The 15,829-nt window shown below is 44.3% G+C and overlaps 1 protein-coding gene across 1 annotated transcript in view; it reads left to right on the top strand.

Moving 5' to 3' along the window:
- The first annotated feature begins 436 nt into the window (after nucleotides 1–436).
- The window catches only part of CFTR (CF transmembrane conductance regulator), a 106,681-nt gene continuing 91,288 nt past the window's right edge, over nucleotides 437–15,829 (top strand). The window contains exon 1 of the mRNA XM_077338429.1: nucleotides 437–643. Within this exon, the coding sequence (XP_077194544.1) occupies nucleotides 591–643 (53 nt within the window). The 5' untranslated portion in view covers nucleotides 437–590. The remainder of the gene's footprint in view (nucleotides 644–15,829) is intronic.

Below are 15,829 nucleotides of genomic sequence, written 5' to 3'. Positions count from 1 at the left end.
CCTGCTTCCCGACAAGCCCTAGGAGGCAACGCTTAATAGGCAAGACTCTTTGAAGGCGGCAGGCGGCTAGAAATCCCAGCGGAGGAGGAAAGCGCTATTCATTGGCAAGAGACGCGGGGAGGCTCTTTCAAGGCGGTGGTGGCGACTCGACCGGACCGAGGCTGGGAGGGAAGGCGGAGGAGGGAAGCGCCGCTCTCTCCGGCCAAGAGAAAGTCTCTCGGAATCCCGCTCGGGCTGAAGAGGCGCTGCAAAGGCACCTGAGGCGAGGCGAGGCAAGGCGCTCCTCTGTTCGTCGGCGCCGCCGGCCGGAGGGCGTGAGATTCCTCCCCTGGCGAGAATGCTGTTCCCCGCGAGGTGGAGTGCGGGGCGGGCAGCCGAGGGCAGGCTTATGAAGCAGGGCAAATTTGCAGAGGCGGAGAGAGGTGGCAGGGGAAGGAGGGAGGCGGTGACATCAGAGCGCCGGAGGTACAAACAGCCCGGCCTTCGCTTGGGGGCCGGCAGGGTTTAAAGAGCGCGATTCGGCGGGGTCCGTTTCACTCCCCGCGCGTCCCTTCTCCCCCCCGCGCGTCGCAGCCCGGGCCGTGGGAATCATGCAGAGGTCGCCCCTGGAGAAAGCGAACGTCTTCTCCAAACTTTTCTTCAGGTAAGCGGGCCGCCTGCTGAGCGCGCACGTGCTGCCGGCAGGGTGGGCGACGGGGAGGAGAGCGCGCGCTCCGGCGAAGGCGGAGAGGAGGGGAGGGGAGGGATGCTACTGAAGGTCGGGCGGGCAGCCTGTGCTCCCAAGAGGCTGGTTTCCCCCGTTCCCAGTGCGAGACGCAGTTGCGCTGCTTCTGCGGGGAAGGTCGTTGACTTCCTCCGGGGAAAGCTGGAAGCGGTTACAGCCTGCTTCCCAGCGGGGAGGTTGGCATGGAGGGCTCGCAGAAGGAGCTCAGCAGGCAGGGAAGCGAGACTTTCTTCTCGGCAAGCCTCATCGCGCAGCCCCTGAGGTGCCACTAATGAGTCGTGGCCACGGCCGGCAGAGTGGGAGGGCTGCGGGGGCTGGCGCGAAGAGGACGACCGTTCCGTCTCCCAGGTCCTCCGCGATCACGCCTCAGGCGCCAGGCGCACCACCCGAGGAACCTCTGCGGCGGAAGCCGCGCTGCTTTCCGCTGGCTTGCGGGATCTGCCGGTTGCGCATTCCAAGACATGCTGGGCGTGATAGGGAGGTCTAGGAACAAACCGCTGGGGTGGCAGGGATAGCCCCATAATTCTTCCCTTCCCTTCCTATCGCTGAGCACAGCAAGCACTTCCAGCTCCTCCGGCGCAAGGCTTAATTCTGTGCACGATTTGCACAAAAGAAGCAAGAATGAATCCAGTAAATGGCCATAAAGTTGCAAGCTCAAACTAAATCTCACGCCCTCCCCTCCCCTTTATGGCTTTATTGTACTTTATTGGTAGTGAGGGAAACCCCAAAGTAGCTGACACAAGCTGCACCTCAGGGTCAAAGTAGATGTTGCAATGGGAGAGCCGATCAGTTGGTGTGGGCCTGTGTTTAAAGCCAGCAGCAACGGCAGCGTGTCCTGTGGGATAGGCACTTTGTAGTTGGAAGGCAGCTAATCCTGTGGGCTAATGGAGGTAGGGAAGCACAGAAAGATAACTTTTTCTGTTTCCCAAAATACTAGAAGTGCAGTGCATCCAACGAAGCTGATGAGCAGTAGCTTCAGGAAAAACAAAAGGAAATACTTCTTTACACAATGACTGATTAAAATGTGGAATTTGCTATCAGAGGGTGTAATGACGGCAACAAGCATACATGGTTTTAAAGGTGACTACTAGACAGATTCATGGAGGATAGTCTATCAGTGGCTACTAGCCATGGCCACTAAAGGGAACCTCCATGTTCAAAGGCACTCAACCTCTGAATCCTCATGCCAGGAGGCCAATGTGCCTTGTCATTGATTGTCCAGAAGAACTAGTGTGTGAGACAGAAAGCTGGACTAGGTGGACCATTGGTCTGATTCAACAGGGATTTTTCTTATGTTCTTAATGCTCAATAACTTTTGGTTTGCACAATAGTGGGGGAATACAGGGAAAAAGTACTTCTGGTTGTCCTGCTAATTTTGCACTGCTGATATTGTGACTGGTTGGGCTCTCTGTAATATGCTAGGCTGAAGGATATCTGCCAACCCAATGGAAGGATAATGCCAAAGTACAGCATGTTACTAGAGGGTACATTTATATGATAACAATCTTGATTAACTCAAAACAACTATCATCCTGAGCTCTGTACTCACACAATTGAAGATTAGAATCACTACTCCACACATATGGATGTATTGAAAGAAAAGGGAAAATATATGTAATGAACTATCATGTTTGCATAGATGCAGGTATGTCTACAGTGTGCTGTTGGGTAAATGATCTCAGTTGGCATAACCTTTATTTTTTATTTTAGAAAGGAATATAGAAAAACATAAAAGAAAATTGAGGACTATTATATATTGTGCTTTATAATTTTAAAATAGTAGATGGATTATCTCAATCTCCTCATCCATATTTTAACAGAATTCTCACATCTCCTCATCCAAATCTTAATAATAATAAATGTTTAACAAAAGGTTTACTGCTATGTTTGCCACTATATCAATACTATTCAGAATAATTCATCATATGTCACATATTAAGAAAGCAATAGAATATATAAATTCTTATTATTCTTTAAAAATGATATATTATTTAAAATTATTGATTTCATTGTAAATGTAACTTCTGCTCTCACAATAAACACTTTATCTTTCAGCAGATTTTGAAATTGATCTGTTTTTCAATTATTACATTAATTTAACTTTTACAGCATATTCAGCCAGTTTATTATTCCAGTCTTCTAAACTTGTTCACACATTGTTTTTCCATTCCTCCTCAATTCTTTTAGCAGGAGGTCTAGAGACGTTTGCCAGGAATACTTGGTTGCAAAGGCTGCAAAATGGAGATTCCTTGCTCCTTCACATACAGCCAGCTGGGTGACCTTGGGCTCACCACCACACCGCTAAAACTGTTCTGACCAAGCAGCAATATCAGGGCTCTGTCAGCCTCACAGGGTGTCTGCTGTGGGGAGAAGAAAAGGAAGGCGATTGTAAGCCACTTTGAGACTCTTTTGGTGAGAGAAAAGCAGCATATAAGAACCAAATCTTCTTTTCGAACTGTTCTCACAGAGTTGTTCTCTTAGAACAGTGGTTCTCAATGCTGGTTCACCTGCTTCTGTGGCGGCGGCCTCTGGTGCTCTGGTGATCATGGAAGGCCCGAGGCGGCCAGCAGCGCGGAGGGGAGCCGGTGCCCCTTTTCTCCACATGACGGCGCTGGCTGCCTTGGCCTTCCATGATTGCCAGCATGCAGAAGCACGCAACTCTCTTGATCCCCTTTGGGTCGCTGCCACCACGGTGGCAAGGGTCACAGCAGCAGGAAGGTTGAAAATAGGCTTGTGCTCTTTGGCTGCTTAGGTGGCCATTCAAGCCCGAGGCGGCCAGCGTCACGGTACAGGGGGAGGGGTGGTGCTGGTAGAGGCACACAACCTGGTGCCCACATGCAAGCTCAGAGCTCCGTGCTGCAGTGCTGGCTGTTTCAGGCTTGAATGGCTGCCAAAGTGTGCTGAAGAGCACAAGCCTAGTTGTGAACCGCTGTCTTAGAAGAAGAGTTGGTTTTCATACTCCTCTTGTCTCTACTAGAAGGAATCTTAAAGTGGCTTACAACTGCCTTCCCTTTCCTCTCCCCATGACAGACACCCTATGAGGTAGGTGAGGCTTAGAGAGCCCTGATATTACGGCTTGGTCAGTGCTGTGATGAGACCAGCTGGCTGCGTGTGGAATCAAACCTTAACCACTACACCAGCTAATTCTTGGAGCTCCCTCAGCCCCTCACAGGATGTCTGTTGTGGGAAGTGGAAGAGAAAAGTGTTTATAAGCTGCTTCAGGTAGTGAAAAGTGGGGTGTAAAAATATTTCCTTCTATATAAAGTTGATTATTTTCTAATTAAAACTATTTTATTGTTTAAGCAGTCTGGTGCGTCATTCCTCTTTGCGTTTCTAAATTCTACTAACACATTTATCTTCCCCAGCTGGCTGCATTATCTCTTGTATATTTTTCTGTTACTGCCCCCACAATTTCAGGGGCATTCACACTGGCAACAGGGAACTCAAATAGGAAATTTGGGTGCCCTTTTCCTTAATGAGTTTTCCATTACCCCTGCATTCTTCTACCATCGCTCTACTGGAGTTCTTTTTCTGGCTTGTAAAATCTTACTAGTTCCTTTGAATCCCCAACTTTCATTTAAGGCCAGAGATTTAAAAAAAATAAAAACTGGAAATTCTAAAATGAATCGATTATGGCAGTAGAGTATAATGTTATAGCTATCTAGCAGTTATCAATTTGCAGAGCACTCTGGTGGCTCAGGAGACTGAAACAAGGGAAAACGTGCTGATCTTTTACATTTTTGTCTCCCCAAAATCATATCAGACAGACTAGGACAAAATAGTGGAAACCACAGAAACTAGACTATTAGGGGTCAAAGCTCAGGAGAAAGACATATAAATATTCTAAATGAATAAATGCTCCATAAAATGCTGCTCTGGTTTAGATACCCAACTGGAATAAAACCTCTTTGCAGAAGTAACCACAGTCCTTAGCAATTATGTCTTCAGCTACGGTTTCAGAAAATAAATATATCAGTGGCCTCAAGTATTTTCTAGCCATCACTATGTCATACCTTTATGCATTAAGAGTGGTGAGGCAGCATTCCCATTCTCTTTTCAGCGTTTCTTATTTATGTTAAACAAATTTTCAGCCTAATACAGGTGGGCTGTGGGTTTAGCTGGATAAAACCAGTCTGATGTATGAAAGACCAGGTCAGTGTGAAGTTCAGGCTGCACAAAAGAAAACAGTTCTGTTAGCTGCAGCATCGCTCTCTAAATAATAATAATTAATTGCCACCAAGTTGTTACCAGCTGTTGGTGGCCCCCAGATGAGATTCTAAAGGCAAGAGATTAGCTGCTTTCTGCATACGCCAAGGTCTTAACAGCCTAAATGGCCTCTCATCCAAATATTAACTATGGCTAGTGTTCCAGCCCAGGGGACCTCTCATATGAATACTAATGGCTAATGAGAGCTTCTGAGCTCAGACTAGCTCAGGGTAGCCACTTATAATTCCCAAACAGGCAGTACCCTTGCTGGATACATAACTGCAAATGACATCTTTCCATTCTGTTGTATTTATTCATAAATCTTATTTCCACCCGAGGAAGCACCTTAAAGACAGCTCACAAACCAGACCATCAAAAATAACAGTGCTGAATAAAACATACTGGCTGTGTCATCCTAACTAAAATGATACCCTTTTAATGACCTTAATTATCTTAGAAGGAGCCACTTGTGTCACAGAGTGGTAAGCGGCAGAAATGCTGTCTGAAGCTGTCTGTCCATGAGGTTGGGAGTTTGATCCCAGCAGCCGGCTCAAGGTTGACTCAGCCTTCCATCCTTCCGAGGTCAGTAAAATGAGTACCCAGCTTGCTGGGGGGTAAACGGTAATGGCTGGGGAAGGCACTGGCAAGGCCACCCTATATTGAGTTTGCCATGAAAATGCTGGAGGGGGTCACCCCAAGGGTCAGACATGACCCGGTGCTTGCACAGGGGATGCCTTTATCTTAGAAGAGTGCAACTCAGCTTATACTCAAATGGGTAGCCGTATTGGTCTGAAGTAGCATAACAACATCAGAGTCCAGTAGCGCCTTTAAGACCAACAAAGATTTATTCAGGGCATGAGCTGTTTGAGGAAGAGTGCTTGCACTCGAAAGCTCACACCTTGAATAAATCTTTGTTGGTCTTAAAGGTGCTCTTGGACTCTGATTTTGTTCTGCTTATACTGTAAGTACCATAGAATCACTATATCAGATCAAGTATCAAAAACTTGGGAGAATAAAAATGCTCAAATATAGGTCTTAGAGGAAAACAGACCAAATGTTCTGGGGAGACTATTTCACAACTAAGTACCACAACAAAGAAGAGACACCCAAAGAACAGACACCCACCCACCTAGCCTCAGAATGCAAGGGCACTCAAAGCAGGACCTCACTGGAAAAATCCATGTGAATTTAGATAAACTTCAGTAATTGTGAGAAGTACAGTAATTGTGAATAATAGGAAACTAGGTGGATAGTCTGTGCTTGACAATGAAGTTATATGGTAGATGAAGTAGATTTATGATCTGGCTTCATGACCCACAACAATCCTATTGAATTAAATTTAAGAACTCATTTGACAATGCCAAGCCTTAGTTAATGTTATACTTTGTTCTGATACTACATAGATGCAGCTTTTCAATACTGCTATTGGGGTGACAAAGCTAGCAACACTGATGCTAACTGGCACTCAATCAAGTTGTACAACCCCTCCAGTCATATAACAGGATGGATGGGGATGAGGTGGGGATTTGCCCCGAAGGTTGCTAGGAGCGTTCTTACTTGGCAAAAGGACTTCAGTAGTTGTGATACAAGTCACTCCCTTGCAGAAGTGAGTGGGAAATGAGCAGGGTTAGCCACAGCCTGTGGAAAATGAGAGCCGGCAAATCTGACAGGGCAGTCTTTGGCATGCAGAGTTGGGGGTGAGGTGGAAGACGTACAGAGGATAGAGGTGGCAAGGATGAGGAGCAGCATATAGGCCTCTTGGATCACCCTGGTTTCCTAGGAATATAAGTACTGGGGATTGGCAAAGGATTCCTGGCCCATTATAAAGCAGCTGGTCATGTGTGTCAGAGTCCGTGGCATTTCTCTCAGGAAAGACAAACTCAATGTTCAGAGTGAAAGACTTGGAAGTTTACTTAGGAGACTGAAAATGGGTACATGAGACTCTGTGTTGCTGGTGCTAGCTTTGGGATAGATACAGAGTAAAACCTCTACCCCCCACCATGCCATTTGTGCTCACATTTCAAGATAACACGGAATACATCCCTTTATCATCCAAGGTAGCACAGTTTACAACTTGACACCTCACGGCAGGAAGACACAGTCATAACACCTAAACAGAGATATGGCTCCACATGGCTCATGAGTCTGGGGGAACAGGGAGGAGGCAGGATGAAAGGGCAAATCTTGGTTAGAGCCCTGCGAGGGGTTCTGGGACTTTAACAAAAGGAGACATGGCACAAGCCAGGGGCGACATGATAATGTGAGCCCCATCCTCCTGTGGCACCACCAGCAAACTCTCTCCTCAGGATCCCATGTAGTGCTCCAGGGCTTCTAAGAGGTGCCTGATCCCCTAGCATGACAGCCTTATTGTGCCCGCAGTGTGCATTCCTCTCCAGAGCCCATGTGGGGGTGGGAGTGGCAAGCAGCATTTCTATGAGGTGCCTCACTTGCCCCTGTCCTCTGGAGCAGCAGCTTTACTCTGTTACCTGCATGAGCTCTGCTATTGAGCAATGTGGGTAAAGTTAAATAAATAGAGTGGTATGCAGTAAGGCTTTGGTGAGCATCCTGAAATATCAATTAGAACAGTGGAGGGGCAACTATCATTCCAGAGACCTATTGCCTCAGAGGCCTTCAGGAAACTGGGAAATGTCTCCCTTGAGGGATGCCATTGCGTCTGCAGGGGTATATTGTTCATGTCGAAATAAGGACTCAGACAACTTATATTTGGCAAAACTTGGCCACAGTTTTTATTTATAACTGAGCATGGCGTTTCATGGGGAGGACATCTGCCAATCTGTGGCCAGCCAACCACAAAGGCAGCATAAGTTAGCAGGCCACCACCCCATTTCTCCTAGCAAGTCCACCAAGCACTCGAGACCCCGAAAGGTCTACTATCCCATGGGAGGTGGCTACAGGTAGAGCCCACTGCGCGTCAGCCTCTGCTGAGTTCCCTAGCCACCTGGAAATGCAATCCACCCAATGGCCATCTCACCCCATGTGAGAGTGCCTCATGGCTCCACATCACATGGCTCTTTATGGGAACCCCCAAACCAAGATTGATCGTCCCCTGAACAATCCTCCCCATGCTTAATCCCACAAACTGTGACAATAAAGTGCAGCATTCAACCAACCTTACATTAAAATAATAAGCCAACTCCCACATGGGTGGGAGGTGTGCTTCAACAACCAGGCTGAAAAGGGGGGAAGAAGCAGATTATTACCAGGCGCTCCTTTATAAAGGGAAGCATCTTGCCCTGCTCACTCTCTTAACATGTACCTGTTCAGCTGAGCGCTCCCCTGCTCACTCTCTAACATGTACCTGTCCAGCTACTTCAAAAGGGAATGCTGCGGCCGGGCTTTCCCAGCCCTTGCCCCAGAGTCCTCCTTCTAAAGGACATCCCCCAAGGCAGCAGGTGAGTCTGAGCAATGCTAGAAACTGAATGAGAAAGCTAAGCATAGAAAAATTTATTACATATCAACGATAATTTAAAATACAATTTAAAATAGTGATCGATTACATTCCGTCTAAATTATTTGATAGGCAGAGATAAATGAGAATCTACAGAAGTATGTATTAAATATTTTACCTAGAATACAACTCAGTCAAATGAGAATTATTCTGAGTTAAGAAATAACAAGGGTTATACAATATAAAACACCATCCCATGAAAGATTCATAGTGAAATCCTAATCAGATTTATACCCTTCCAGGTCCATTGAAGTCAATGGTTTAGAAAAGTGTTATTCTATTTAGGATTGCTCTGCAAGGCACTTCCACCCTCATCCTTAGAGTGTTCTGGAGGTCAAATGAAGCAAAATTCATTTAATGTTTTGTGGTAACAACATGCCTCCCAAGCATTCATCTGATTAGGGAGATCTCTTCACACATACATTTTTTCATTGCTACAGGCTAGGTCCCTTACTTCTGATGAAAAGTCAACATTCTCCTAGAAGCAAAGTATATCCTGCAATATATTTAGAGAACAATAATAATTGAAAATTAGCCAGTATAAATGTTACATTTTCAAAGGAGGAGACAGAGATCACAAATGTAATCCAGCTTTTTTCTGTTGAATAATTCTTATTAAGGTTAGCTGTTAGGATCCTGTGGTTTCAAGAGAAAACATTGATTATTCCTTCATAAAGTGCATATCTTTAGTTTTTATAGCTAAAGCTTTTAATTGTCAAATAGTACTCCTGAGACATGGACATGTATTAAATAAGAGAGAGAGAAAAGAAAAATACTACCTGTATTTACTTTTACCTACAGTCCACTACCAGTTTATTACACAAAGGGTTTGCATGAACCCAGTTCTGTTTAAACAAATATTAAAATTAGATTATGTAACTTTTACATGAGTTTTGAGAATCTCGAGGAAGCAGGTGGCAAAATTGCATTGGCAACTAGGAATCAGAGTGACAGCTTTTGTTTGGCCTCACAAAATTTGTTTGGTAGAAAATATCTCATTTATATTACCATCTAGCTCAGTGGTTCTCAACCTTGGGGTCCTGACCCCAATTTGTAGTCGCTTGGCCCCTTCCACGGGGTCACTAGGTTGGTGGCTGCCGCGGTGGTGCAGTTGGGGTCGCAGCATGACGGCGGTTGAGAACCGCTCATCTAGCTGGAATGGATTGGGATCCCATCTTATTCACCTCATCACTAACCACACTGTCATTAGTCTCTTGCCAGTTCAGACCATAGAGTTGGACTACAAGAGATGCTCATAATCTCAGGGTGACTCTTAATTTTTCATTTATTAATGATAAGGGAGTATGGTACAGTCAAACTATCATTTGCCACCATGAAAGCCTCCCATATCAGAAACGAAACACTTTTGCAGAAATGAAGGAGATACAGCTGTGATCTCCAAGACTCAGCACGGGTTTTGCAAGAACTAGTTGGTATAATGTGGTATTGATCCTAACTCTCTCGGGTGGATTGATAACTGGTTGTCAGATTGTACCCAAAGAGTACTAGTAAATAGTTCTGCATCTTCTTGGAGAAAAGTAACAAGTGGAGTGCCCCAGGGATCTGTCCTGAGACCTGTGTTGTTCAATATATTTATAAATGATTTGGATGAGGGATTAAAGGGGGTACTTATTAATTAGCAGATGATAATAAACTGGGAGGGGTAGCAAACACAACTGAAGACAGAATACGAATGCAGGATGATCTTGATAGGCTTGAGAAGTGGGCTAAACTAAATAAAATGAAATTCAATAAGGACAAATATAAAGGTATGCATTTAGGTAGGAAAAACCATCTACACCACTATAGGATGGAGGAGACTTATCTTGGCAGTAGTATGTGTGAAAAGGATCTAGGAGTCTTAATAGACCATACATGGAACATGAGTCAGCAGTGTGACTCTGTGGCTAAAAAGGCAAATGGTATTTTGGGCTGTATCAAACGGAGTACCGTGTCCAGATCACAGAAGGTGATGGTACCTCTTTGCTCTGGTTTGGTCTCACTTGGAGTACTGTGTTCAGTTTTGGGCACCACAGTTGAAGAGGGATGTAGACAAACTGGAGTGTGTCTGGAAGAGGGTGACAAAGATGGCGATGGGTTTGGAGACCAGACGTATGAGGAAAGGTTGGGGGAGCTTGGTCTGTTGAGTCTGGAGAGGAGACAACTGAGAGGGGATCTGACAACCATCTTTAAGTATTAAAAAGGCAGCCATATAGGGGATGGAGCAGAGTCGTTTTCTCTTGCCCCGGAGGGAAGGACCAGAACCAATGGGATGAAATTAATTCAAAAGAAATTCTGTCTAAACTTCCAGAAGAAGTTCCTGACACTTGGAGCGTTTTCTCATTGGAACAGGCTTCCTCGAGAGGTGGTGGGTTCTCCATCTTTGGAGATTTTTAAACAGAGGCTGGATACTCATTTGATGGAGAGGCTGATTCTGTGAAGGTTCAAGGGGGTGACAGGTTACAGTCAATGAGTGATAGAGTTGTGAGTGTTCTGCATTGTGCGGAGGGCTGGACTAGGTGACCCAGGAGGTTCCTTCCAATTCTGTTATTCTATGATTCTAGGGATTACCAATGTGGGAAGATCAACAACTACAGAATGGCTTCACCTACTGTTCTTAAGTCAGCATGTGCTTTTTCATATCTCAGATGTATAGACCTGGACAGAGTCTGCACTTACTTTGTTTATTCCATTGTCAATCCTGTTGAATTCAGATCGAACTTGGGTCTTCCTCCCCCCCCCCATTGAAAAGGAAAGTGTTTTGTACGTGGTTAGGGTAGTTCAGAAGGGGGGGGAGCCAAACCTCTTTATTTCTTTTTTTGAAGGGGGGGGGAGAGGAGCCAAGCAGGAAGCCTCTTTCTTTTCTTGGAGGGGTGGGGAGAGAGGATCGAAGAAGGCAGAGGAGGGGGAAAAAATACAAGACCGACAGAAGTTGAGAGAAATTAGGGGCTTCTCCTTTAAGGCAAGTTTGTCACATGACCAGCTTTGGCCAATCAGGGGTTCTCTACCACAGACCAAAACCCAGATTCAAAACAGCCTGCTTTCTCGATCCGGATTTTATAAATATCGAGCATTAAAAGCACTCTAAGATATCGCACAATAAAGGTAGGGTCACTCTGGATCATTACTTCTTGCTGCAGAAGGAAAATTTAAATCGCCCAAAATCACAACGGAAATTGCATTCTGTGTAGATGGCGCAGGGACTGAATCGACCTGGGATTGGAATAAAAGCTCCATGCAGTTTACACCCTGGATATGGTTGCCACTGTAAAACTACTGTGATGCAGAACAGGCTTTTTCAACCAGGGTTTCATGAAATCCTGGGGTTTCTTGACAGCTTTGGAAGAGTCTTCTGAATGGTTGAGAGTTAATTATTTATAAAATATATTTTAAAAATTTGTTAAATAGAATCATAGAATCATAGAGTTGGAAGGGGCCATACAGGCCATCTAGTCCAACCCCCTGCTCAACGCAGGATTAGCCCTAAGCATCCTAAAGCATCCAAGAAAAGTGTGTATCCAACCTTTGCTTGAAGACTTCCAGTGAGGGGGAGCTCACCACCTCCTTAGGCAGCCTATTCCACTGCTGAACTACTCTGACTGTGAAAAACTTTTTCCTGATATCTAGCCTAAATCGTTGTACTTGAAGTTTAAACCCATTACTGCGTGTCCTCTCCTCTGCAGCCAGCAGAAACAGCATCCTGCCCTCCTCCAAGTGACAACCTTTCAAATACTTAAAGAGGGCTATCATGTCCCCTCTCAACCTCCTTTTCTCCAGGCTGAACATTCCCAAGTCCCTCAACCTATCTTCATAGGGCTTGGTCCCTTGGCCCCAGATCATCTTCGTCGCTCTCCTCTGTACCCTTTCAATTTTATCGACGTCATTCTTGAAGTGAGTCCTCCAGAACTGCACACAGTACTCCAGGTGTGGTCTGACCAGTGCCGTATACAATGGGACTATGACATCTTGTATTTTACCTTTGTATTTTTAAATATTTATCAGGTGATATGCTGTCATGCTGATCACCCTCACCCAAAAGGGCCAATGATGGGCCTGAAGGGTGTGTGATCATAGAATCATAGTCCAACCCCCTGCTCAACATAGGATCAGCCCAAAGCATCCTAAAGCATGTGGGAGACCCCCAGGTGACATGTACACAGCTATGCTTCCCAACCACTTCCCAATTCAAAACTAAGCCTTAGTATACTACTCTGGAAGCTGACCAGGAACTTGCCAAAAAAGAACATTTGGTATTGCAATGAGTTATAGTATCTTTAGGAAGAGTAGCACTCAACCGTATTCATACTTCTGTGGTTCTTATGTTCACTTTTTTGTGACATTGAGGATCGGATTAGTTGTAAAAACTGAATACATAGAGATGGATTACGCAATAGTACTGAGTTCATTTTTAATTCTTCCTTTCCCACCATTTTTCTGATGAGAAATGGTCTCATCACCTGTTTAAGAGCTATGAGGGCAAAAAGATAGATACCCTCTCTCTCTGGGCCTACTGGCATTGTTTATTTGTTTGTTTAAAAAGCCTTTTCTCCACCCCACATCAGTTTCTTATCACAAATGGAATTGGTTCACCTCTCTTCATGCGTTATGTTCGCAATCCAAATTGGACTAATGTATGCTTGGGAATTCAGCTTCAAGCACCTAACTATTAAAGCATGGCTGATTCACAGGAACCTAAGCAGCCATGTGGGGAATGAATGTGTAATGTATGAATTGGCCTTTATGCTGTCTTGCAGTTAAACTATGTGCCTGGGTGTTCAGTCACAGCCCCGCATTGTCAGATCTTCACTTCCACTTCTGGGTTGAGTCTTTACTTGCATTAAAAAAAGATGGTATGTCAGTCAGTTTAGAATGAGAAAATAGCCAGCAAATCTTTCCTCTTACCATAGTAAAATTGGATTCAGTGATGCACAAATGGAAAAGCAAGTGCACTGAACCTCATTGTACTTTTGCAAGATCTTGTGCAAGATCTAGTGCTTTGCTTCCTTTATGTTATAGAGCCAGAGTTCTTGCAAGCAGGGACACAGTAAGTTTGACTCAATGCAAGAAGCTACTTGATTCTTTCTAAATAAAAAATTCTGCTTGCACCAGAGCTCTAGCAGAAGTAAAATCTTTGCACTGGATCAAACCCAGTGGTTCTCAACCTGGGGGTCAAGACCCCTCTGGGGGTCGAACAACCCTTTCAAAGGTGTTGCGGCAGGGCAAGCAGCTTGGCCACGGGGGTGCCATCCACACAACAGCCTTGTGGGGTAGATCAAGATAGAGCATTCATCTGTCTGGAGCAATGGAAAAGAGCAAGATCAGCATGGTGGGAGAGGAGGCAGAGCTGAACTGAGAAACCACAGGAAAAAAACAATTTATATACAATCATGAACAATGGATCTTCACACCATTGGTCAATTCCAGTTTAATTTCTGTGAAAGAACACTTGCATAATGTTATGATTGGGGACAGCACAACATGAGGAACTGTATTAAATGGTCATGGCATCAGGAAGGTTGAGAACCACTGATTTAACCCATAACTTACAACTCAAATTAGAGAATTTGCTTTAAAATACAAATAAATTGGAATTACTTAGCATTTTTATGAGTTACCAGCATGGGACATTTCCTACAAAGTATTTTCAGCACTTGCCCAGGATCATGTTCCACAATCGAGATGGTACACAATAACGTTCTTGTCATACCTATTTCTGTACTAGGCACATGATCATCCTAAAAAAGGGTAAATCGAGAAGACTGGCTATGTTACCACTCTATTTCAGTATTCTTATTTTTTAGTACAGTCCTTCTAACAGCTATTTATGCTGTTTTTTAAAGCTCTGCCTAGTGATTGATAACTAATAAACCAATACAACAATGTAGAATTTGTTTCATGCTACAAGTGTTCTTCTTAGGAACTATTGGATGAGCACCCTTGGGCTTTTCTCTTACAGTCTCCTCAGGGCCTACAGGTCTTTCAGTAGCCCATTGGGGGTGAAAGATGGTTTACTTCAGCTGAGTTCCCTCTGGTAGTTGATGCTTTCTTTGGAAGCTGATGCATGAGCTCCTGACATGAATCTCTTTAGTCTTTCATTCAGGTTACATAGGTCTATGGGCAGTTTAAGGAAATATTGGTTAGAGACTATTCAAACTAAATTCTCTCAGCCTATTTGTGGTCTCTTCAGAGGATGATGGCACAAGTTTCCTTAACAGAGATCTTCTATTATTTCCCCTTCAGTATGCACATATTTCAGTAGCTTAAGGGAAAATGTCCAAATTGAATTCACTCTCTCTTGTTTGTGGTATTTCGTCTGTTTTCTTTAGGGCATGGCCTCTCTGGCCTTCCTCTGAGAGCACACAGTCTTCTCAGTTGCTTTTTAGCACCCAGTATCATAAAAAGAAAAAGGGAAGAGCAAATTGTTCTCGCTGAGATGAAAGAATTGCAACTGCAAAAGTAATAAGATAGAAACCTACAGACAGACCTAAAGCCATAAACCTTCCATCTATTTGCGTATGTACAATGGAAGTTGAGGAAACTTGAACCAAGCAGCTCTGAGATGAGATTCTTTCAGACAGTGTAAAAGGAGGGAGGAAATGTTTTAAGAAAAAAACGTAGCTATAAAACAAAGAAAATAAAAGTTAAGACAATATCCCATGTACATGAGCCTTCTATCATTCTTATGAAGTGTATTTTGTTACCAAGCAATGAAAAGAAGAGGAGGAACCTGTTTTCCTTCTTTTACCTATATGACAGCCTTGCTTTCTGAAGAGTTTTCTGGGTATGTGTCCATAAAAACATCCATAAAAACATCCTCTGGACAGGAGCAAGACAGCACTGAGGTTCCGCTCTGAACATTTTCTTTTAAATGTCAGGTAATAGCCCTATTCATCTTTAATGTATTAAGGACCATGAATTTCCCATTCCCATATGTTTTTTCTCAAAGCTGAGAGCCTGAAATTAGGAAGTACACCATTGAAATGTATAATTCTTACCGTGAAGGAAGTTAGAGGGTGGTTTTGTTCAGTGCCACCAGAGTATACTATCCAGCACCCTAACCCACGTGTATGTCAATTTTCTGACTGATTTACATCATCATATTACACTTACGATTGGGGACCGTGGCAACAGCTGTGCCATGAGATCACCAAGATTCAGACACGACTGAATGGCTGACAACATCAACAAATTGCAAACACTCAGGGTGCACCAACGACTCTTCCTTTTACATGATTTTATTGTGTCTTGAGTCATATTTTTATATTAAACTTCCTCTATAACTCTCTCCCCCATCTGATTCATATTCTGAAGTCCAAACCTCACATGTCAAAGGACATCAAAAGGGGTGCAGCACTGGAACTTGCTTATAACACTTGAAATGTGTAGAGTGCTTTTCCTAGATGTCTGGAGTCTCAGTAATCCTCAAAACA

This window comes from Paroedura picta, chromosome 5, assembly GCF_049243985.1.
Source record: "Paroedura picta isolate Pp20150507F chromosome 5, Ppicta_v3.0, whole genome shotgun sequence".
NCBI classification, from domain to species: domain Eukaryota; kingdom Metazoa; phylum Chordata; class Lepidosauria; order Squamata; family Gekkonidae; genus Paroedura; species Paroedura picta.
This window is presented reverse-complemented; position numbering and strand designations above follow the sequence as displayed.